Source organism: Propithecus coquereli, unplaced genomic scaffold, assembly GCF_000956105.1.
Source record: "Propithecus coquereli isolate 6110/MARCELLA unplaced genomic scaffold, Pcoq_1.0 Scaffold14, whole genome shotgun sequence".
NCBI lineage: Eukaryota > Metazoa > Chordata > Mammalia > Primates > Indriidae > Propithecus > Propithecus coquereli.
In genome coordinates this window covers 15,945,845-15,969,812 of record NW_012138302.1, presented here as the reverse complement: position 1 = coordinate 15,969,812, position 23,968 = coordinate 15,945,845, and the positions used below count along the sequence as shown (strand labels likewise).

Here is a 23,968-nt window from a genome sequence, read left to right as displayed (position 1 = left end):
TTTCCACTTTTCTAAGCTGCCATGGTGAGATATTATAGGGCTTTACATTTACTTGCTTGTCTGTCATTTATTCTTTATTATTTTAAGTAAGTAAGAGGATGATAATATATGATATATAGATAATGATGATATGATAATATTTATACTGCAAAATGGGGTAAATATAATAGGCATCAGAGGCAATTAGCTTGAAGGCTCTGGCTACCTTCCAGGCCTAGGCTTCTTGACTGACAAATTAAAAATATGAAGGAAAGGAGAAGGGCAATGCATTTTTTAGAGTGAATATTAATAAGTTTTAGTGCTGCTTGTCATTTTAAGGTTGGACTTTATAGTTAAGTGGCAAAGGAAAAAAGACATGCACTGACATTTCCTGAGGCGCCTCCTATGATTTAGGCACATTTTTGGCTCTCTGTGCCTAAAACTGTGCCTCCCACAATGCAGCTATCTACATAAATACATAGTAATTGCTAAGAACAGGTAAAATCATATTCTTTGGCAGTCTACAAATTCAACAGATCCATTGGTCTTGCTATAGACTGGGAGCTAACCCAAAGTGATCTTTAAGGAATTTTCCCGAATCCAATAACTCTATGACTAGCCTTCACTATCAGCATGTTTTACATATGGGTGCTGGCAACAGAGCAGCCATAGTTCCATTTTAATGTTTAGGATCAATACGAACAACTTGTTTGGAGCCCAGAAAAAAACATATAAATCAGCAACATAGCTCAAGTACTAATATAGAAATGAAAGAATGAATCAGAATGAAACAAAATAGTTTTTCAACAATATAAAGAATATTTTCCAGAAAAGAGAACCATTGCTTACTTTGCTGCAGACTTCTGTATCAAAGGTGAAATTAGATGGAAACGTATATATGCTGAAAGAAAAAAAGACCATAGATAAAATATAGAAGGCCAGAGGCCTCCAATATTTTACACATCTGCTATTTTTCCCTAGTATTTTTTTTAAATTCTGATATAAACTACTAATCCTTAAATCCTCATTACATTTTTATTCTTAAGGGTCTTTAAAAAGTAATATTTACCATTCCAAATAAGGTGTCCCAAAAGGCATACTTTAATCTGTGGGAAGACCATATATATAGATAGATACACAGAGAGGCCTATGACATATTCGTATTTATCAATAGCTTCAGTAAGGAAAAATGTCTAGAAGTTTACATGTTAAGAACATTAAAGGAACAACCCCAATGTTCACAAAAACTTACAGCAGAGCGTTTCCAAGGAAGCTGAATAAACTTTAAGAATATTTTTAGAAACTCTTATAAGCTATTCAAAAAGATTGTGGAAACACCTTTCCAATAAACTCAAGAATCCCACAGAGCTATGGTATAGTTGTGTTTGAAGTTGAGAATATGGGTTAAATGGCACATGAGAGCAACCAGACTATGATTCCAAGTTGCTTCAGTAAATTCTTATACCACACATAAGAACAGAACATAAAAAAGCAACACGGTGTGGGCTGTGGTGGCTCACACCTGTAATCCTAGCACTCTGGGAGGCTGAGGCAGGAGGATTACTTGAGCTCAGGAGTTCGAGACCAGCCTGAGCAAAAACGAGACCCCTGTCTCTACTAAAATGTTAGGGAAATTTCCATGCATACTAGGGGAATTTCTGTGCTGATTCTGCTTAAAACCACAAAGCAGCTAAAATGGACGCTGACACCTGTCAGCCTTGCAAGCTAAAACCACAGAGCAGTTGAGCAAAGCTGAACAAAGCTACAAGCCTGCCATGATTATAATATTTGTTATAAGCCTATCATGATTCTAATGTTTGTTATAAGCCTATCATAATTCTACTACTTATAAGAATTATTGTTTATTGGATAACTTTTAAGTCTTTTTGCTAATTGGTTAATCATTTATACCTGTGTGTGATTTGTTAAGAGTAACCCCCCAAAAAGAGTATAAAACCTGACAAAAACCCAGAAGAGGTACTCAGAATTTGGAGACAAGTCTCCTCTGGGCCTGCTGGCAAATAAAACTTTCTGACCCTCCAACTCTCTGCGTGTCAGTTATTCCCCTGGGACCGGTCACTGACACTTGCCGTAACAAAAAAAAAAATAGAAAAAATTAGCCGGGCGTGGTGGAGCATGCCTGTAGTCCCAGTTACTTGGGAGGCTGAGGCAGGACTGCTTGAGCTCAGGAGTCTGAGGTTGCTGTGAGCTAGGCTGATGCCATGGCACTCTAGCCCAGGCAACAGAGCGAGACTCTGTCTCAAAAACAAACAAAAAGAAAAAACAAACATTGTGGCAACATAGGGCCACAGTGTTAAAGACAAGGACTTTAGAGTCCATTTCAGCTTCCTTGATGCTGAAAATGAGCTGGTAGAGGAAGGCAAATGGGGAAGATTTCACATTTGTAATGCTAAACTAGGCTATTTTTTGTGTCTAAGAATAATTTCCTTCATACACTTTTGCTCTCTTTTTAAAAATAATATTCAAATAATATCACCAGTTCCTTAAGATGGTCAAACACCTGGTTCTGCTTTAATTTAACTGAAAGAAAAATATCTAATTTGTTTTCTGGAAAGTGGAGTGTCCATAATGATTTCTGTGACAGCACAGGAACACATATGAAACTGGTAGATAAACCTGGAAAAGATCTTCAAATGGAAGGGGAAGGTGACAGACATAAGAAAAAAATGGTTGCTACAAAGTAGAGAAAGATTTGTCTTACTTATTTGGTTCCTTTTACGGGGAGCAAGGGAACTTCAACATGATGGCTTACTAGAGGCACCTGGTACTCACTTCCTCCACAAGGAAGCAAAACACCAAGCAGATAATCACATGTTGAATAGAGCTAAGAGAGAACACTGGAATTCAGCAGGAAAGTGAAAGGAAGGGGAACATTTTACCTTTAGGGATTTTGAATTTGTTGTCTTTCTTATACCACAGGCAACCTTGTGGAGTATTCACAATTTTAACAGGGTATTCTGTTTCAGGGCAATCAAAAGCCTTCAACGTGAAGTCCGTGGCTAACAAAAGAAAAGATTAATAATTCATCAAGTATTTCAACAGGATTCCCAGCAATCTGTTCCTGGCTTCAGAAGGCTAAGTAACTTTTCTTTGTGGCAAAAAGAAAACAAATTCCAGTACTGAAGTAAAATAAATTAGTAGAACAATACTGAAAACTATCTTGGCCTTAAACTAAATGAACTCTGAAGACCTGTAATATCTTAAGAGTTGATTCTGATTTCTACACATTCTGCTTCATTCCCTTTCTCAAACTGTGAGAGGGACCATTGGTGAGGATAGTTGTAGAATGTCTTTTACCAACCTTATGAACATTTGAAAGGTTACAAAATAGTTCTGCTCAAACAAAGTCAAACTTGTCCTTTCATTTAATGAAAACAAATTGTTTCAACATGTAGGTGAGAAGCAGATAATTTAAGAAAACTGAAAACAAAAAAAGTACTTGCTATTACTTATTAAAAAGAACTGGGTTGTTCATATTATTTAAAGTTCAAGACATGGAACTGAATTGTCTAAAACACACAATACTTTTTTTAAAAGGCTTTTTTTTATTTTTGGTCTAACCGAGGTGAGAGTCACATAACATAAAATTAACTATTTTAAAGTGAACAGTTCAAGGGCATTATCACACTCACAATGGTGTGCAACTGCCACTTCTATCTAGTTCCAAATCATTTTCATCACCCTAAAAGGAAACCTCCGACTCATTAAGGAGTTGTTCGCCATTACCCATCCCCCTCACACCCTAGCAACCATCAGTGTTCTATCTCTATGGATTTACCTATTCTGGATATTTCATATAAATAGACTCATTAAATATGGGACCTTTTGTGTCTGGCTTCTTTCACTTAGCATGATGTTTACAAGGTTCATCCACATTATAGCATGTTATCAGAACTTCGTTTTTTTAAATGACTAAGTAATATTCTGAAGTATGTATATACTACAATTTGTTTACCCATTCATCCACAAAGAAGCGATGGACATTTGGGCTATTTTGATCTTTTGGGTATTCTGAATAGTGCTGTATGAACATGCATGTACACATATTTGTTTGAGTACCTGTTTTCAATTCTTTTGGTTATACACCAAGGAGTGGGAATTGCAGGGAAATACGATGTTCTGAGTAAATTATAGTTATAAATAACTGTAAAACCTTTGCCCTGGGATCAGCGGCTTTCAATTTGTTTTTCGGCAACTCACTGTTAGGAATATGTTTTCCACTGCAAGCTATCAGATGGACAGATAAACACATATATACCTACCTGGAACACAAGTTCTTAAAATAACACTCTTTGTACATGGAATGGAACATTTTACTATTTTCTATTCTAATTTATTTTTTAATGCTTTCACAGCTCATTACACTGACCTTACAACCCATTACATTGATTTAACAACATTTTAATGGGTTGCAACCTGCAATTTGAAAACAACAGAACAACCCGACAAGATAATGACAATTCCTAAGGGGACTGATGTGAAAGAATCAGTTATAATGTACAAGAAAAAGCATAAACTTCAGAGAGTTCTAAATCTGTTTAAGTCCTGGTTCCTCCATTCACTGACTGAATAGTCTTGGATAGTCATTTTGTTTTTCTTAGCTTCAGTTTTGAATTTGAAAAAGAAAATAGTAATGCCCACCCCAGAATGTTACTGGAAATCTCAAATACAAACTCATATGATACTTTGTAAAACATAATATACAAGGCGTTATTTGTTTTTAGTACATGGATGGATTATGTACAATGATTGCTATTTTACTGACCTATATACTTGTTTTCAGCTGGAAGATGAAGATCTGGATTTAATTCGAAATTACTCTTCCATAGTTCAGCCCAAGAGTTTTCAACATCTGTAGAGAGGAAATACAAAGTGACGTAAATAAATAATGCAATGTTCAGAATTCTCTTAATAACAAACCCGTCATCAACTGGCCTTTACAAATGAACTCTCTTTTCTCAGGAAAACTGTGAATCTTGATACTCAAAGTGTGGTCCCCATAGCACTGGCATCACCTGGGCTACTGTCAGAAATGCAGAATCTCAGGCCCTACCCAGACCTACTGAGTCAAAAATCTGTATTTTATTAAGATCTTCAGGTGATACAAAGGCACACTGAAGTCTGAGAAGCACTTTTCTAAAATGAAGTCAAAACTTTGCCCCCAAAATACCAAGATAACAGGATTTTTAACTAGCTAATAATTATAAACATAGCAGAAAATAGCTTCCTCCAAAGTAGTATAAGCAATTTTCATTTCAAAGTGAACTGTCAAAAAATTATATTTTCCCCCCACAAGAACTATCAGAAAAATAATTAGAGAATAAAAATTTTCAGGTAAGTCAGACATCCCTAAAAGTAGGACAACTGTTAAAATATTTTACCTTCTATACTATACTGAGTCCCAAACCATTTCTCCTTGAGGTCACATTTTCCCTCATTAGCACCAGACAGCAGAACAAGATTTGCTTTTTGAGGAACTAGCTGATTAAGGGCTTCAGCAATGACCTAATAAAGGGGGTAAGGGAGAAAAGAGACACACACACGACAATTTTAACCTAATATATCTCTGTTAAAAAGGCAAATTCATATTGTTAGATACCTCCAAAATCCTAGCATCTTGATGCTCTTAAAAATATTTATCTACATTGGTTACATGGTCATGAATAAAAAAAATACATACTTATCTACAGTCCACGAACACCCTAATTAACAAAGCTTCATTAGTTTATCATTGTTTCAAAAACTTTTTTTTGACTTTATTGAGAGATATAATTGACAAATATCAGATATGTTTCTTGATAATGCTTTAAACAGCATTCATCTCAAATGCTACATATACTACATATTAACAGCACTAGCAGAAAAAACAGCTATTGTTTACTAAGCTTTTACTCTGTGCAAGGCAGTATTTAACATCAGTTATTTCATTTAGACCTAAAAACAATCCTAAGGTATACCCATTTATAGAAAATAACCTCAGCTTCCAAAGTTAAAGATTAATTAATTTGCTCAGGTTAAAGATTATATAATTTGTACAGAACAATACAGTTAGAAGTGGCAAAGTGGAGTTCTAACCAAGTTTGTAGATGATTCCAAAGATTATACTCTTAATAGCTATGTTTTATACCACTTTGTATCCAAGAATCAATAAAATAATGCCAATGTAAGGCTTCCTCCAGTAATCCTCCAGCTATGATAAGGAGTAAACACAGGATATTATGAGTTGGTTTGGAAACCTAACTACCATTTAAATACCATTTCTTTGAGAAAAAAACAACAAATGGTGGTTCAGACAAAAACACACAGGCCTCTAGGCACAAGCATCCTAAGGAGATGGCAAGAATGTGTGGTTGTTACTTCCTCCTTTACCTTTTCCTATCCTCTTTAAAAATTAATAGTTTTGGAATACCCTTTGCTGAAGTTTTTCAATCTTAGCATTATTAAACATCTGGGGCCAGATAATTCTTTGTTGTGGGAACCTGTCTTCTGCATTATAGGATATTTAGCAGCATCTCTGATTTCTATCCAGTAGATCCCAGGAGCAATGCACTCCCCACCCCTCAATTGTGACAACCAAAATGTCTCTAGACATTGACAAATATCCCTTGGAGGGCAAAGCCACCCCTGGTTGACAACTTACTATCCTATATGAAGCAAAATGACTTATTCCTCTGACCAACTTTTTACTTGTATATAATATTATCCATAAGTCAAATGTTTCTAATTCAGAGAATTTTATGTTTCTTGTAAATAGTTTTAAAATAATTAAAAATTTAATTGTACTGACTCCAATTTAATTAAAAGAGAAGCAAAACAACTCTTTAAGCATGTTTAGCAACTAAACCATATAATTCTTAGGAATCACTTTAACTAGATGTTTCAATACTTCAAAAACTATAAAAATACAGTACCTAAGAAGACTTAGATTTTCTCCTCTTACATTAAAACATAATCATGAGGCCGTGTGTGGTGGCTCACACCTGTAATCCTAGCACTCTGGAAGGCCAAGGCGGGAGGATCGCTCAAGGTCAGGAGTTCAAGACCAGCCTGAGCAAGAGTGAGACCCTGTCTCGACTAAAAATAGAAAGAAATTAGCTGGACAACTAAAAATATATAGGAAAAATTAGCCGGGCATAGTGGCACATGCCTGTAGTCCCAGCTACTCGGGAGGCTGAGGCAGAAGGACTGCTTGAGCCCAGGAGTTAGAGGTTGCTGTGAGCTAGCCTGACGCTATGGCACTCTAGTCCAGGCAACAGAGCAAGACTCTGACTCAAAAAAAAAAAAAAAAAAAAAAAAACATAATCATGAGAAATTGTCCTCAAAACTATTGATATTTCTTCTGTTTAAACAAAAATCCTAAGTTTTCTCTATTCCCACAGTTCCTAAGTACATCTCCATACTTTCTCACACTCATCTTTCCCTAATAGTAAGTTTTAGAAGTGAAAACCTCCTTACTTCTGGCTTGTATTCAAAGAGAAGCTGATCTCCGGTGAGAAAGTCCTGCAGTGGATACAGTTGCATGTTTTCACACATGTTTTCCACATACTCAACTGGATCTGTCTGTAAAGAGGTAAAATTATTTCATGCCAGAACGTCTCCATTATTATCCTCAATTTGCCACTACATACAAACACTTTGTTTTTTTAAACAAGGAAACCAAAAGCTGCTAAACAAATATAACCAGGTATAATAGCATCTTAAGAATCTGATGCTCAGAATTCCAAGAAAATATAGCTAGAGCTATACCTTAAGGCGCTTAAATGCACACCCCTTCTGTGTTGGGTGCACATGCTGAGCCCTACAACCCACTAGGTTCTAGTCATGTCACAGCCTCTCCATAATAGCAATCACCACACCGAACTGTAAATGCTTATTTACCACATGATTGTGAGGTCAATAAAGACAGGTGACCTAGCACTACAGCACTATCACCTAAAAACTATTTGTAAGCATGAGTCAAATCAATGTAGAAATAAAAATGAGTGTCATCAGATAAAAGTCATATCAATCAGTATATTATCTCAATTGAAAACTGAAAGAACCACCACAAATTCTCTGATCTATGAAATGGGAATACTTTTCCAGAGGAAAGGAATCAATTCAAGTATTTACTGAGCATCCAGATACACAGAATATTAGAAATGATAGGTCTTTCAGATACCAAGAGGGTTCCATTCCCATTTTTACAATGAGGAAACATTCACAGATTGATTAGATGACTTGCCCAAGGTCACACAGTAAGTAAATGACAGGCAGAGTAGACACTAGAACTCTGGCCTCCTAACATATCCACATACTCTTCCTAAAACACCACACTTCCCAGTCCTTCACTAGACAATATGGGATGTTTCTCATCTAATGGAAGACAGAACAAAAGTGAAGGGTTACTACATTTGTGGAGAGGAAATGAGACATGTATACATCAACCTAGATACCATAGGTATATGTTGTCTACTACATTTTCATATAAAAATAAAGTAAGGAAAGATTTACTGTTAACTCCCCCTCTTTCTGGAACCATTATTAAACCATCAAAGTGGCTAGTCACTAAAGAGCCATCATTATTGTTTAAGATGACTCCTCCCACCCTGTTCTCATGTTTTTAACCAGTTATTTTCACTAGCTACTTACTTCTAAGTTAACTGCTCTAATCAGTATAGTATAAAACTGAGTGATTCACAGGTATTTCCTACGAGAAAGCACCAACGACCCTGGCTGAAAGCAGATCTTTGAAGCCAAGGCGATAGAGAAGGTATTGGAGGAAAACACTTAAATATTATCCTTTAAATTTTTTAAAGATAAAATTCACCCTTTTAAAGTGCACAGTTCAGTGGTTTTTAGTGTATTCACAAAGTTGTGCAACCACCACCACTATCTAGTTCCAGGACACTTTCATCACCCCAAAAGGAAACCTCACACCTATTATGCAGTTGCCCCTCAGTACTCACTCCCCACAGCTCCTGACAGCCATCAGTGTTTTCTGTGTCTCCATGAATTTACCAATTCTGGGTATTTCACATATGTGAACTCAAAAATATGTGACCTTCTGTGTCTGGCTTCTTTCATTTAGCATTATGTTTTCAAGGTTCATCCATGTTGTAGCATGAATCACTCTTTCATCGCTGATTAATATTCTGTAATATGCACATTCTACATTTTATTTCTTCATCAGTTTATGGACATGTGAGTTGTTTCCACTTTTTGGCTATAATGAATAATGCTGCTACAATGGTACAAGTTTTTGTGTGGACAAATGTTTTTAATTCTCTTAGGTATATACGTAAGAGTGGAATTGCTGGCTCATATGGTAACTTAGCTTTTTAAGAAACTGACAAACTGTTTTCCAAAACAGCCGTACCATTTACTCTTCTCACTAGCAATATACAAAGGGTTCCAATTTGTCATATCCTCTCCAACATTTGTTAATGTCTACCTTTTAATTTTTTTTTCTACTATAAACTCTCCCTGCCTTCCACTATTAATTGTTACATTATTGGTCCTGTTTTTCTGCTTACAGAAAAGTACTTAATTAAACAAAATAGCTTTTCTCATCATACTTTAGTTCAAACAGTTGATATAAGACACACCATGTCCAAATTACAGTGTGAAATTTTAAAAAAAATTTAATTTCTTAATTGAAAACATATTTTGAATAGTTTGAAAGGTCATTCCCATATACCTTTATCATTGAAGGCTAGAAAAAAGACTGAAGAGAAGACATCCCAACTCTAAGACAGATATGTATAAAACTAAAAACAGAAACAATCCAACCTTTTAATTTAGCAATTCATGCAGACAAAAAGGTTAATTTTATTCTGATGTTGCATTGGCTAGGTTTTACTCTAAAATGTTTTAGACTCATGTTTTTAACTCAAGACAAGTATTCATAAATATTGCCAAAGATGAAAAAAATGAGGAGCTACAAAATGGGGAAATGGCAATGAAAAGATAACTTGAAATGTCTTGCTCAGAAGGAGCTGGAGAAGCAAAGTGAAAATGTCATTTACTCCTGCGGTCCCCAACCCCCTCCGGCCGTGGACTGGTACCTGTTAGAGACCAGGGTGGAGAGTTCTGTCCCTCCCCCCACACACGCACTGGGTCACCCCCTCTCCCGTCCCCTCCATGGAAAAATTGTTGTCCCTGAAACTTAGGAACGGGGGTGGGGGGTAGCAAGTGAAGCCTCATCTGTATTTACAGCAGCTCCCCACTGATCGCATCACCGCCTGAGCTCTGCCCCGACCCTCTCTGTGGAAAAACTGTCTTCCATGAAACCGATCCCTGGCGCCAAAACGGTTGGGGACCACTGAGTTACTAACCAATGTTAAAAAGCTGATCCCAGAAAAAAGGAATTTAGGTATCACTTATAGCTGTAGTCTACAATTCTCACTCCCACTCCTTCCCTACCATAGTTCTGGCTCACATGTTGCGCCACTGCTGAGGAGGAGACTGAACAAAACCACTCCTGGTAAGGAGGATGGCAGGACTTCTGAGTGCTAAGCATGTGGATCTACTTATAGAGAGGAACATCTATAGGACCCTCTAATGGCCAACATGAGCCACGGCAGCCTATTTTCTATTTTCATAGAATAAGATTTTTATTTCAAAGGACTTCTTTTCAAGCATATAGAGCAGATTATTACATAGGTGTCAACAGCAACTGGAAACTTACAGTTTTTGTGACCTTGCCCTCATGTACTTAAGTCTTCCCTACTTATAATTAATATTTAGGGAATAGTCTCTGGTGATGATCCAAAAAGCCAGCTTTCAAAATACTCTATGAACTGGTTGTAAATCAGGGGCTCTTAAATCTAGAGCCCATACACATCCCCTGCAAGGTGTCAGTGGACAAGTTCAGGGGGCTCTACGAATTTGGTTTTAAAGAAATTACATATTTATTTTCACTAATCTCTAATTTAGCCTTTTTTTTATCAATTATGAATATAGGTAACAAACTATAGTAGTATTATCAATATCTATGACTATCACCAATAGAAACCACAATATAGTTATTGCAGATATCTCAAAACATCATTTATATTCATCGTGCTTAAAAATTATTAGACCTACAACTATATCTTGTCATTTAATATATTAATGGAGACATTTACTGCTATTTTTATTATTTTGAACACTTTATTTCAATACTCCTTTATTTTATGCATTTAAAAACACTATTCTCTGGGCTGTATATTAACAGTATTGTTTCAATGTTAAATTTCCCAACTGTGACAGCTGTATTGAGGTTATGCAAAAGAATGCTTTTGCAGCATATACATGCTAAAAAACATTTAAAGTATCATGATATCTGTAATTAATTCTCAGATGGTTCAGGGTAAAAAATATACACATACACTCATATATAAGGAGGTGAATACTTGTACACAATTGGTGAATCTAGGTGAGGGATATGTCAGTAATCATTGTACTACCATGGCAATTTTCCTGAAAGTTTAAAAAGTTGAGAGGATGAAGTATTTTGAGGAGGGGTCCACAGGATTCAATAGACTTCCAAAGGGAACCAAAGCACAAAAGGGGTTAAAACATAAACCTATGCTTTTAAAGGCCTTATAGGATACCTTCTTTTCATATACCCTTATGTTACAGATACACAGGATCATTAAATTTTTCACAATATCCCAGAGTTCCTTACTTATCTGTCTCCCATTGCCTAGAATGTAACTAAACCTTATCCAAACCTCATTTTCTGATGCAAAACTCGATTCAAATTTACTACATCCACAAAGCCTTCCCTGATCAAGGAACATGAACTATAAATTACCTTATAGAATGTCTTCACAACATTTGAATTCCCAAAATATCAAATACCATACCAAGCTCTCCCTGAACATTTACTGAAGAGACAGACAAGACAGATGGAGGATGGCTACATAGACAAACTGATTAGCACACTTACATGATCTATGTCATCTGCCTGAATCCTCTCGCTGTCACTCAATACTCAAAAACACAAGAGTTAATTTTCAGATAGTTTCAAGGCCATCTTGAAACTCACATGACAGAGAGTGGTAGAATTAAAACTCCAGTGACACTTCCAAAAAGAGGAACAATGTCCACACCAGTTTCAACTTGATCACAGATAACATTCAAAAAGAATTTGACTCCCAGTACCTGTTCTTGGTAATGAAATTCATTATCCTCAATTTTCTGAATCTCCTCAAAAATTCTGTGAAAGAGAAAACTATAATTAGAAGATACATTAAACTTTCCCATTAGAATCATCAAGAACAAAAGAAAAGCATAAAAATAAAGGAGTTGGCCACATAAACGTAAAACCTTAGTGTACATTCACACATAAAGGGATAAGGATATGGAGCCAGCAAAGGAAACAGTAGGACATGCCAGGAAAACCAGCAAGGCAGGACTAAAGCATGTCCACTGGCAATATGAAGGCTAAATGTATTAGGATTGACTCCTGGCCTCATTCTAAGAAATATTTATTACCTTTTTTCCGGACCTAGCTTCTGTAGCATTTTTAAATACTGGAAGACAGTATAAGCAACCTAAAAACAAAACATCAGATTAGTCTTTCACATAAATTGGTATGTACATAAAAGAAAAACAACTCCAATTTAATTATTTACCTCATAGAAATGTTCATAACCCTCATCAGTCAATGTAATAGAAATGCTGAACACAGAATAAGTAGAATTTTGCTCAAACCCTGTCTCACCATTTCCACCAAACAGCGCAAGAGCCCAGCACCTACAGTCGGGGAAAAATTAATCCAATCAATGTCTGTGGATTAATGGTCTACAAACATGTCAAATTAACAAAATAGATAGGCTTTCTATGTAAAATTTGGGAACCTCAGCATTTGATGTAAACATGTACTTTCCAACAGTAAGTTTAAAAGTACAAATATTAAAAGCACAAGGCCTCCCAAGGAATTATGCTACATTTAGGAAATTATCAGAAGAAAATAATAGCAGTCTTTATTTGTTTAATGAAAACAGTGACAGATATTGCGATATAGTAAAACATCAACAGTTTTATGAAGCCAAAGCAATTCTTATTGAAGAGAAGAGCACAAAATATTAAAATTATGGTTGCTGGGAGGCACTTCACTTACCATTTTTGAACCTGTCTCCTAGGAGAAGCCTTAAAAACACTTCAAAAATACATCCCTACTTAGAATGTCAAGTCAGCTCTTTGAGACTGTCAGCTAGCCTAACATAGGTTGTCTAAAAATGAAGCAATGAGACCGTATCTTTTTCTGACTAGAATAATCCTGAAAACCTAAAATAAGCGGGGAGGATGCCAGAATAAAGAGTATGAAATTCTAATGAAGTTCAGTAAGGGAGAAACACTGTGCACATCTCAAAGCATATTACATATACGGTGAAAGGTGTATGTATCCAATATCATTCATTTATTCTATCCTGTTACAACTGCCCTCTCAGCTTTCTTTGAATGTTTGAATGTATACACCAATATCTTAAAGTACTTATTTAAATTTTTCATCTACCTTTCCATTCCAAACTAATCAGTGTATAGAAAAATCAAACAAGGAATTACCTTAATGTACTGGTCTTTATTTTAAAGTTATATTTCTATTCTTTGGCTATAGGTAACTTAAACAAGTGCTTAAATGCAATAGAAAACATTCTGCTAATACAGTTGTATAAACTATTCACAGTCCCACATATTTATTATGATTTATCTGCCTAATGAAGTTTTCATTAAAGTCCACCTTTTGGGTTGGAAAGCCCAAAGATCCACAGCATTTAAATAATTGACTTCCTTACTATTCAGTCAAATCCAAATTCTTGATTAGAGCTAGCCCTTTTACGTAATTCTGGAATCTATTAGTTTCATTTATAATTTTTTAAGTTTTGTGTATAACTACTTTCAACATGGGCTTAAAAGGTAGCTTACAAGGAAATATACAAATATAATATAGCCATTAAAATAATCTAGATAATTAAGATAACTATGATTAAGCATTAAACCTAATTGTAGGCTTCCTAGCAGCTAAAGGGAAAGAATCTGTTACATAGCACTTATTGTCTATTATTTTTCAGAGATTGCTACACTGTAAATACTTATTAATTGAATACTTGCTTTTTTCTAAGGTAAGAAAGAATGCTGCCTTTGCCTTCGTGTCCAACCAGCCAGGAGATATAATGAAGCGGCTTCACTCTTAAAAAAAAATTTTAAGGTCAGAAATTTAAAAAATCAAAATACAAATACACTAGAAAACCTTACCTCTAAGACTACAATATTTGAGAATATAATTATAAACTTATTCTCCCATTAATCTACTAACATGAAATTGCAATTAATTTAATAGCAGCAAGATAAAAACAGAGACTATGGTAAAATTTAACAACTTCATCTGAAATCACTGCTAAGGCTGCTACTTTTTCTCCTGGACACCAAACTTACCTCCTTTCAAGATAAAATCTTTAATTTTTGTTTTGCTCAAAATGGAAGTAATATAGATTATCATTTTAGAACCTAATCCAGATACGACTCACTCTTCATCTGTAGAAGTTTTCAGTACTGCGTCAGGCTCCGTGGTAAAGTGAAATGTGTTGCTCTAAGGGTCAGAGTATCTAAGTTCTTGTCTTAGTTTTTCCTTTAAGTAAATCATGACCTTGAGCAAGATACTTAACTTCATCGTATTTTGCATTGTCTCTTTACTTGCCTAACTACTTACTCATAGTTTTTGTGAAAATGCAGTAACAGTTGTGAAAATGCTTTACCATATATTAATACTAATCATATAATGGTCTAAGTAGTTATATATAAATGCTATTCAACTATTCTTTTCCTATTGGCTTCTACTTTAATTTTCAAAATGTATTCCTACTAAAATGAAGAAATACAGAAAAATCAAGTTTTCTGTGTATTTTTTGTATATATGAGGAAATCTAATTAGGTTATAGAATTAAATTCAGTAAATTCTTAAAAGTCAAGATATAATATTATGATTTCAACTATGTTAAGCAATCCTCAAAACCTACACAACATTGTTTAAAATATGAACTGAATTACATGCATATGTACTAAGACTGATGCAAAGGAGCAAAAGCAGTTAATGAAGGAGGCCAGCTGATTATACAACGTTTATATCCAAACAAAGCTAATTGTACGGTGTTTGGTAACTCTGGAGGGATAAATACTTTGGTTCTTTGTAAAAAATGGCTCCCCCCAAAAGTTAATTTCCTGAGAATTCATATTTGGGGATTCAAAATAACTTATGATGAACATCACATTAAAACAAATATAAACAGCCCATTAAAAAAATAACTATTAGCAGTCTTTGGAAAACAGAATCATGGATAGTTTTTCTACTTCTCAGTAATTCTCAAACTTGGCACAATGAACTAGTTTAGTAATCAATGGAAGGGTAAACAAGGCTTTGTTAATAGTATGTATAGTGTCATTCCATTTCCGTAAAAAAGATATGTGCATTATATTCAATGTTAATATCTGAAGGATATATATAAAACTTTGAGCACAGGGACAAAGCAGCAAGCTGTCAATACACATTTTCTCTGCTTGCTCAATAGAGGCATACTGCTTTTGTTAACTTTATGGGACTTGGTATCTTGAATATTCTGACACATAGTGACAAAAAGCATTTTTCACTCAGCTCAAGCAATATACATTACTTTGTTTCCTTTTACTCTGTGTGTGTGTGTGTGTGTGTGTGTGTGTGTGTGTCCTAACAGTTTTGTTTTGTTGGTAGTGATTTTAAAAAATAAGTTAAATTTTTATCAGTTCATTAGCATTTATTTCTAATTAGAAAAACATTTGTAGGCATTGATTGATCCTTTAAAGAACTGTTTGGCCTTGAGATAACCATATGGATAAGTAGAAATCTTTTCCTAATTTGTATAAATCTGCCCTGATTCATAGGATTAAATCCTTGGCATTTATGTGCTAGTCATATTCTAGGCCCAAATTATTTAACTTTACTTTTGACAAGGTCAAAGTAAATGTTGGCCACTGCCAAATGAATCAAAAGCTAACATTTTTTTACTCAAAGTACTAAAGAAAATAATTACAAAAGTTAGCATTCACACTACACACAATTTCAAAGACTCAGGAAAAGCAATTAGTTACAAGAAAATTCCAGTTTTTATACCCAAAAAGACAATAAAATACATAGCAAGGCTTGAAAAATCTAGGAGTAATCAAGTCCCAGGTTACATTACCTATGTTTATAAATCCAGAACCCCCAAACTTAAACCATGCTTTAAAAACAAGACTCACTCAGTATTTATTCAAATAAATTTTCACTTAAACTCTCACCTGTAATGTTGTTGTTGAGGGGGAAGTGCCCATGTGATGGTCAGAGCATGAATTTTTCTGATTGGAACAACTAAACAAAAATATTTATCAGAAGAACAGATATAAGTGTTTCTCCATAACTTTTACTAAAAGAATTTTGTAAAAGTCAATATATTTCATTATCCAATAAACAGGGGAAGGTTAAATATAATGTAATTATTATTTCAAGTTGCCAATTTTCCAATTTGAATAATGCAATTTTTCTTTTTGATTTGGTTTCACAAGCAGACAAAGTAGGGATGCAAGAACTATGAGGATACAAAATGCTGCTAAGGAAGGATCCTTTCTTGCAAGAAAGGAGATCCATGGCTGAAATCCAGCCCTATCACTATTTTGCTGCATGTGCTTATATGACCTTGAGAAAATCACTTGTATTTAAATCTTTCTGAATCTGTTTTTTCATGGTAAATTGAGTGAGTTGGGCTATCTCTAAGATTGTTCCCAGTGCTATTATTCTATGACTAGGAAATTTAAAGCCAAAATTGAACACAAGCTGTTTCTGGGAAGAGTCAGCTTAACAGAATGGAGCCAGCAGCAGAAAGGGTGTGACAAAACAGTCATTAATCAGAGGAAGAGAAGAGGAAAAACTGGCAATGGGGTGAAGGAGGAGGAAATATCTAAGGCAATTAGGAAAAAGATAAAAAAATCTGCCATAATAAAAAGACAGAGAAATGGTGAATTCAGAATGTTTCTGAAATATCCGCTCTGGGCAAATTGTTAAGTAAATTATAGCTTAATCATGTGATGACTCATTATATAGTTATTATAGATAAAATATTAAGTGGAAATAAACCAGGAGACAGAAGTGTATATATTTTATAATCTCAACTATGTTAAGAAAATATACCTATAAAAAAATCAAAAGGAAATCTGCCAAAAATGACTTCGCTGGATGGTAAGATTTAAGGGTGATTTTTCTCCTTCTTTCTTTCTTTCTTTTTTTATTTTTTTGGAGACAGGGTCTCACTCTGTCACCCTGGGTAGAATGCAGTGGCGTCATCATAGGTCACTGCAACCTCAAAGTCTTGGGCTCAAGCAATTCTCCTGCCTCAGCCTCCAGAGTAGCTGGGACTAGAGGCACTCGCCACTGCGCCTGGCTAATTTCTCTATTTTTGATAGAGACCAGGTCTCGCTCTTGCCCAGGCTGGTCTTAAACTCCTGACCTCAAGCGATCCTCCCACCTTGGCCTCCCAGAGTGCTAGGATTACAAGCGTGAGCCACCATGTCTGGCCTATTTCTTGATACTTTACTTTAAATTTTTCTTTACTTAACAAATACTATTTTTATAATGAAGGTAAAAAGGAAACGATATACAAAGTGTTTTCCCTTGCCTCTATTTTTTTCTCTTTTAAAGGCAAAAAAGAACAGAATATAAATATAATGAAATAGGAAAGAAACAAAAACCCAAAGAACAAAAGGGAACAAGAGTAAAACAAGGAGAGAGCATGAAACAGTCTCAGATAGTAGCAGGTCATCAGAATCAAACAATCTGCAGCTAGTCAGTGGCCTAACTGGATCTCCATTGCCCATCTACTACTCCCTTTCCAACCCAGCTATACTTTCTGTTGTGTTCTCGTTTTCAAAGAAAATTGGCAGCCTCAATTAAGTTTTAGAGAATGTGCTAAAGTTATTTCAAACAGTTTTAAACCTTTGGTTCACAAACCTCTATAAAGTTTGTTAAATGCTGGTGTGTCAAATGGATCCGTTAAATGGCCAAAGTTTGGTTTGGGTAACCCACTGAAAATAAAACAAATACATTAAAATTTAATTGGCAAAAGCCTTTATGAGCAGCATCTTTAGGGATGTCTAACTAACAGATATTTATAATCTGTTCTACATATTCCTGGATGAAAAGCATTCTAGGCATGAACAAATAGATGGCAACAAAGCCGCAAAATCCTGAAGTACACAACCTATTCTTAACCTCAGCTGCAAGAACTCAATAGCCTTTACAACTCAAAAGAGATAGAAAATAATGAATTGAAGGGAAGTCTTCTCCCCAATATTTACTGCCTCTATCAGCCCCATTCAATTTCAGTTTTCTTCCTATACAAAGCCATTTCAGAAAGAAAATTACACTACAAATAATACTTTTTTAATCCAACAAATATACATAAAGTGACTTTTAGGTATAAAGTACTATATTAGACACTGTGGCATTTATACAACTTGGTATAAATACCCCTTCCAGGGGCTCCCGATCTGGTTGAAAATGCTGTAACTTTAATATTTCTTCCCAAACATGGTCAATAAAAATTAGTATTATATCAAATGCCTCGAAGACTTTTTAACATGTCTGATTAAGGAACAAAATTATTAGTGAATAATATTTAAGAGAATTTTTTAAATGCTTATCAGGGATTGACAGAACCTAATGAATTCCTCTAGTAAATATAAAACTTCTATGGGTAAAGTTTTACAGTGAAAGACATTTCCCATCTGCCATTTGACATTTCCATAGCTCACACTCACTTCTTATCAGAAAAATAAAAAAATAAACCCTCCACAAATTTCACAGGGCTTTCATTGCCTTTTGATACATAAAAAAACACTGCTAATTATCAATGGAAATTTATACAATGCCAAGAGAATAATAACCAATCACTTGTTATTATGACTTTTTCTGACTTTCATAAATTTAAAATAATTATGTATTAGAAGAAAAACTGGAAAACACCACTAGCTTACTCACCTGATGCAAGGAAAAAAATCTGCTTTATTAAAATGCAAACTGCTAGGTGTGGGAAGAAATACTTAAGCTGCTTCAAAATTAAATTTTTTGTGTTCTTTGTAACAAAAATATAACAGGAAAGTATCTTATAAATATTAGCTTTATTTTGATGAATTTGAGGTGGACAAAAAATGCTTAGAGCATCCTGAACTGGAACTCCATGTACAATTTCTTATAAAAGATCATTTGGTTCTACTGTATGAAATAGATTTTTCAGGATATACAGAAAAGCCATTATCTAAAAGATTATTTATTTTATAAGGAAAAGCAGTCCAAGATCCAAACAATTGACTTAAAAAAACAAACTTTCAGAACACAGTTTGTTCTGAGGTAGGGGAAGGACATAAGTATATATACTTTGCCTCTCAATATAATCCTTTCTCTTATACCACAAAAAAATTGAATAAATGTGAAAGGAAGCATAAATTCTTCAGAATTTAAAAGTTGTGTGATCCTGAGAAAGTTATTAAACCTGTTTAGGTCTTAATTTTATACCTGTTTAAAAAACAAAAAGAAAAAAATTGTTGGGATTCATACAAGATATGGTCTCTCTAACTCTAAAGGTATATGATTTATGAAAATAAATATCTTACTTGTTTGGTATCTGAGAGAAGATTTCAGTCACCCACTTTTCCAAAGTATCCAGTGTTTCTTGAGGGGGAAGGGCAGGGAAGAGATGGAAATGCAATGTCAGTATGCAAAGTAGAAATGCAATTAGATTTCTCACAGATCTTTCCTACAAAACAATGGGATGTTTTAATCTGGCCATTACTTCCCACTTCTTAACCAGTAGATAAAAAAATCTTAAGACAGACAATTTTGTTAGACTCCTTTATTTCTCCCTGGTAAAGTCAGAGAAGGCTCACAAGTTGTTTTTTTTTTAAGTCTCTGTTTATCATTAGGCTAGTGTGAAGGGCCAAGAGATAATAAGAATATGCCAACCATCCTCCTTTATACACATTCCAAAACTCACATCCTCTAGGACAGTTTCTCCAGACTAACCTACATTACATTGATTTCTCTTCCTTTGGCATCTCATCAGTACTTTTATACTCCACTTGGTTTACATTAATTAATATTTTCTGAGGTTTTAACTCAAAAATCTTTTTCTTATATTTCATGTATATATGACTTCTATCTTCTTTTGATTCATTGCTTATATTTTGTAAGAAATTCTTTTGAAATTTCTAGGACAACACAAGATCTAAATGAAAAAGGAAACCTTTTAGCTTCATCCCAGTGACCATCACTGGAGAGTATTTGTTAATTTCACCAGGCACATGAATTTCAACAATCTTCAATAGGAAAGCCCCAACATATAAAATGCAAGATGCAAATTAGACTAATCAGCTTTGAATTTATTTTATACTATTTATATAAGTGTTTGATTCTTAAATAGTATAATAAATGCTAAAGCTTCAAAATTTATGGAATCTAGATTGTATATGGTTTTCATCAAAACCTAGGGCTTATTTTAAAAATTTGCAATAAGTACTAATAAGCTCATATATATGTCAACACATATTATTTACATAATAAATATGAAATTGCCTATTTTAAAAAATGTAAAAGGAATCTAGAAGCACATCTATAATTTGAACAAAAGAATGTATCATACCACATCCATAACTTTATCTTCAAGTCAACTTCAATGGACTAATTTTGATCATAAATGCAAAAATCTTTTGCATGTAAGTGCCAAGTCAACTTTGATCTTAATTTTGACAATGTAAAGGGCAAAGTTTTATAAAAAGGAGAACCACATTAAAATGAGAGGATTCGCCTTTCAAAAAGAAATGTGCAAACTATAAGGTATATTAAAAGGAAGAGTTTAGCAATTAATTGACTTTGAAAAATAGCCTAAGGAGGGAAAATGTAAAGAAAGCTTCCATGATTTCTTTAGTGAAAAGTAATTAATGTGAGTTACTGAAAATAATGATAAAAGAAGGAAAACAGTAGAAGTATTTATCAGTTTTTTATATTTTATATACTTTTGCCATGGTCCCATTTTATAGGACCTTATGTAAGGATGAACAAACACCTTGCCCTGTAAGAATTACAATCAACATAAACGGGCAGGGTGCAGTGGCCCAGGCCTGTAATCCTAGCACTCTGGGAGGCCAAGGCAGAAGGATCGCTTGAGGCCAGTTCAAGATCGACGTAAGCAAAAGCAAGACCCCGTCAAGACCAAAAATAGAAAAAATTAGCTGGGCGTGGTGGCATGTACCTATAATCCCAGCTACTCAGGAGGCTGAGCTGGAGGATCTCTGGAGCCCAGGAATTGAGGCTGCAGTGAGCTATGATGATACCACTGCACTCTAGCCTAGGTGACAGAGCAAGACTCTGTCTCATAAAAAAAAAAAAAAAATAGAGTAAACATACAACCACAGATACAGAGGGAGCTGAAGGTGGCTTAAAAGATTAATTCATGACCTATTAGTACATTAGTACTCATATACTAGCCCAGAAGTCTCCAACCTTTTTGGCACCTGGGACTGGTTTCATGGAAGACAATTTTTCCATAGACTGGGGCAGGGGGTTGGGGGGTGATGGTTTTGGGATGATTCAAGTGCATTACATCTATTGTGCAGTCAAAGCTCTGTGCTAACGATAATCTATATTTGCAGCTGCTCCCCAGTGCTAGCATCACTGCCTCAGCTCCACCTCAGATCATTTGGCATTAGATTCTTATAAGGAGTGCACAACCTAGATCCCTCACATGTACAGTTTACAGTAGGGTTCACACTCCTATGAGAATCTAATGCTGCTGCTGATCTGACAGGAGGCAGAGTCTATATGATGATGTGAGCAATGGGGAGCAGCTATGAATACAGATGAAGCTTCACCTCCTGCTCTCCTCCTGCTGTGCAGCCAGTACCAGTCCCCAGCCCCCAGGGGGTTGGCGACCGTAGTACTAGCCTACAGATAGAGCTATTTCTATAAGAGAAAAAGCATTTGCCTGAGAATCAGATCATCTTGTGCTTCCCTGAACTTTGCCACTTACTATGTGACATCTCCACATTCTGATTTCCATTAGTTTGTATTAGGGTCAAGCTTTAAAGTAATTAATAGTGCATTGCACTGATAAAGGCAAACAAATCCTAAGAAAGCACTACTTCAGAGTAACTCTAAGAGGCATAATAAATAATATTACCTTTGGATTGAACCACTAAAGTCATGTAATGAGCAGAGTAGTATCGCATCCAGAATTCTCTCAGTCTAGCATGTGTATCAATATTATTCTTTTTCGGCTCATGCTTGAGAGTCTCAGCATTTCCTGTAAAAGGATGAAAACATTATAGAATTATAGAAATAACTCAGTTCGCTTTGTTAAAAGTCTTCTACACCAACAATGCATGTTCTGCCACTATACATGACTAATGAAATAAACCAAGCGACTCAAGAATATCAAACCAGTGTGTAATAGTAATATTATCAATATAAGACCAAAATTCACAAGAAACAATTCTGAAGTATATTTTAATAAATAAGGAATTAATCTCTGGTTGGGAATACCTTAACAATGGACAGTAATTGCCTAAGCTTCCTTGTTTAATAATTAGTATAGGCCAGGCATGGTGGCTCAGACCTGTAATCTTAGCACTCTGAGAGGCCCAGACGGGTGGATCGTTTGAGCTCAGGAGTTCAAGAGCAGCCTGAGCAAGAGCGAGACCCTGTCTCTACTAAAAAAAAAAAGAAAAGAAAAGAAATTAGCTGGACAACTAAAAATATATAGAAAAAAAATTAGCCAGGCATGCGCCAGCATGCCTGTAGTCCCAGCTACTTGGGAGGCTGAGGCAGGAGGATCACTTGAGCCCAGGAGTTTGAGGTTGCTATGAGCTAGGCTGACGCCACGGCACTCTAGCCCAGGCAACAGAGCAAGACTCTGACTCAAAAAAAAAAAAAAATTAGTGTAGTATTTAACTCAAGTTTTCTAATATTCTGCCTAATCCTTAAAAATAAAACACAAAAAGCAAGGATGCCATATAAAGTACATATAATTGTACAAAACATACAGGGAAGCAAAACACTCTATGAATGAAGTGTAATTTAGATCAAGTCATCCCAGATCCTGCTCCATGATCAATAAATAGGATTCATACGAGGCTATAATTAAATTGTACCACCAAGAAAAAGCCATTATGAAAAACAGATATTAGTTGAACAGCTTACCAGTTAAACAAAATTAGGCCAAGTTCAAAAACTATTATAGAAATCACTGCTGAGTCTGTTGATAAATGGAAATGTCAGGTTGGGGTAGAGCACAGACATTGCAATCAGATAAACAGATGTTCAAATCCCACATCTACCATTTAATACTTGTGTGACTTATGCAAATTAAATAGTTTCCCTGAACCTCTTTGCCTTTAAATGAACATGGTAATGGTACCTATCACTTAACACTGGGATAATGATCAAATGAGATAATTCATATAGTATTAGCACAGTATCTGGCACCTAGAAATCATTCACAAAATATTAGGTGCTATTCTTGCTATATCCAATGTCACAGAACCAAATATGGGCATAAGACTTTCTATTTGAAAAGCTATTTTACCATCCTAAAACGTAAAAGGTACTTAGCTACTGTAACTTTACAATTTTCAATTCTTTTTTTTTTTTGGCCTTCATCCCACTGAATAATTTTCAATTCTTTATCAACTTTTCTTATTCTCAATCTTCCTTAACTACAAAATATGAAATAGGCTGAGGTATTTAGTATCTTACCCCAAAAAAATTTCCCCATAGGATGTCCAGGTCTAGCAAGGCTTCCAAATAACATTTCCTTTCTGTTTGCATCAGAAGGTCTTGCAAGTTGATATTCTGCCAATTTTAAAGAAATACTTTTAATAAAATGAAACTCAGTATCTTTATTATCTGGAAATTCAAGCTCATGGAACTGAAAGCAAAGAAGTA

The 23,968-nt window shown here is 35.0% G+C and overlaps 1 protein-coding gene across 2 annotated transcripts in view; it reads right to left on the bottom strand.

The window, feature by feature from the left end:
• NRD1 (nardilysin (N-arginine dibasic convertase)) overlaps window positions 1-23,968 on the bottom strand; it is a 109,361-nt gene that overhangs the window by 12,356 nt on the left and 73,037 nt on the right. For both annotated transcript variants that reach the window (XM_012639425.1, XM_012639424.1), the window contains 14 exons: window positions 23,780-23,875; window positions 22,206-22,328; window positions 19,645-19,702; window positions 17,984-18,057; window positions 16,282-16,351; window positions 14,083-14,160; window positions 12,603-12,723; window positions 12,463-12,521; window positions 12,130-12,184; window positions 7,456-7,560; window positions 5,382-5,505; window positions 4,766-4,852; window positions 2,880-2,999; window positions 829-880 (listed from right to left, as the gene is read on the bottom strand). In XM_012639425.1, coding sequence (XP_012494879.1) covers window positions 829-880; window positions 2,880-2,999; window positions 4,766-4,852; window positions 5,382-5,505; window positions 7,456-7,560; window positions 12,130-12,184; window positions 12,463-12,521; window positions 12,603-12,723; window positions 14,083-14,160; window positions 16,282-16,351; window positions 17,984-18,057; window positions 19,645-19,702; window positions 22,206-22,328; window positions 23,780-23,875 — 1,222 coding nt within the window. The remainder of the gene's footprint in view (window positions 1-828; window positions 881-2,879; window positions 3,000-4,765; window positions 4,853-5,381; window positions 5,506-7,455; window positions 7,561-12,129; window positions 12,185-12,462; window positions 12,522-12,602; window positions 12,724-14,082; window positions 14,161-16,281; window positions 16,352-17,983; window positions 18,058-19,644; window positions 19,703-22,205; window positions 22,329-23,779; window positions 23,876-23,968) is intronic.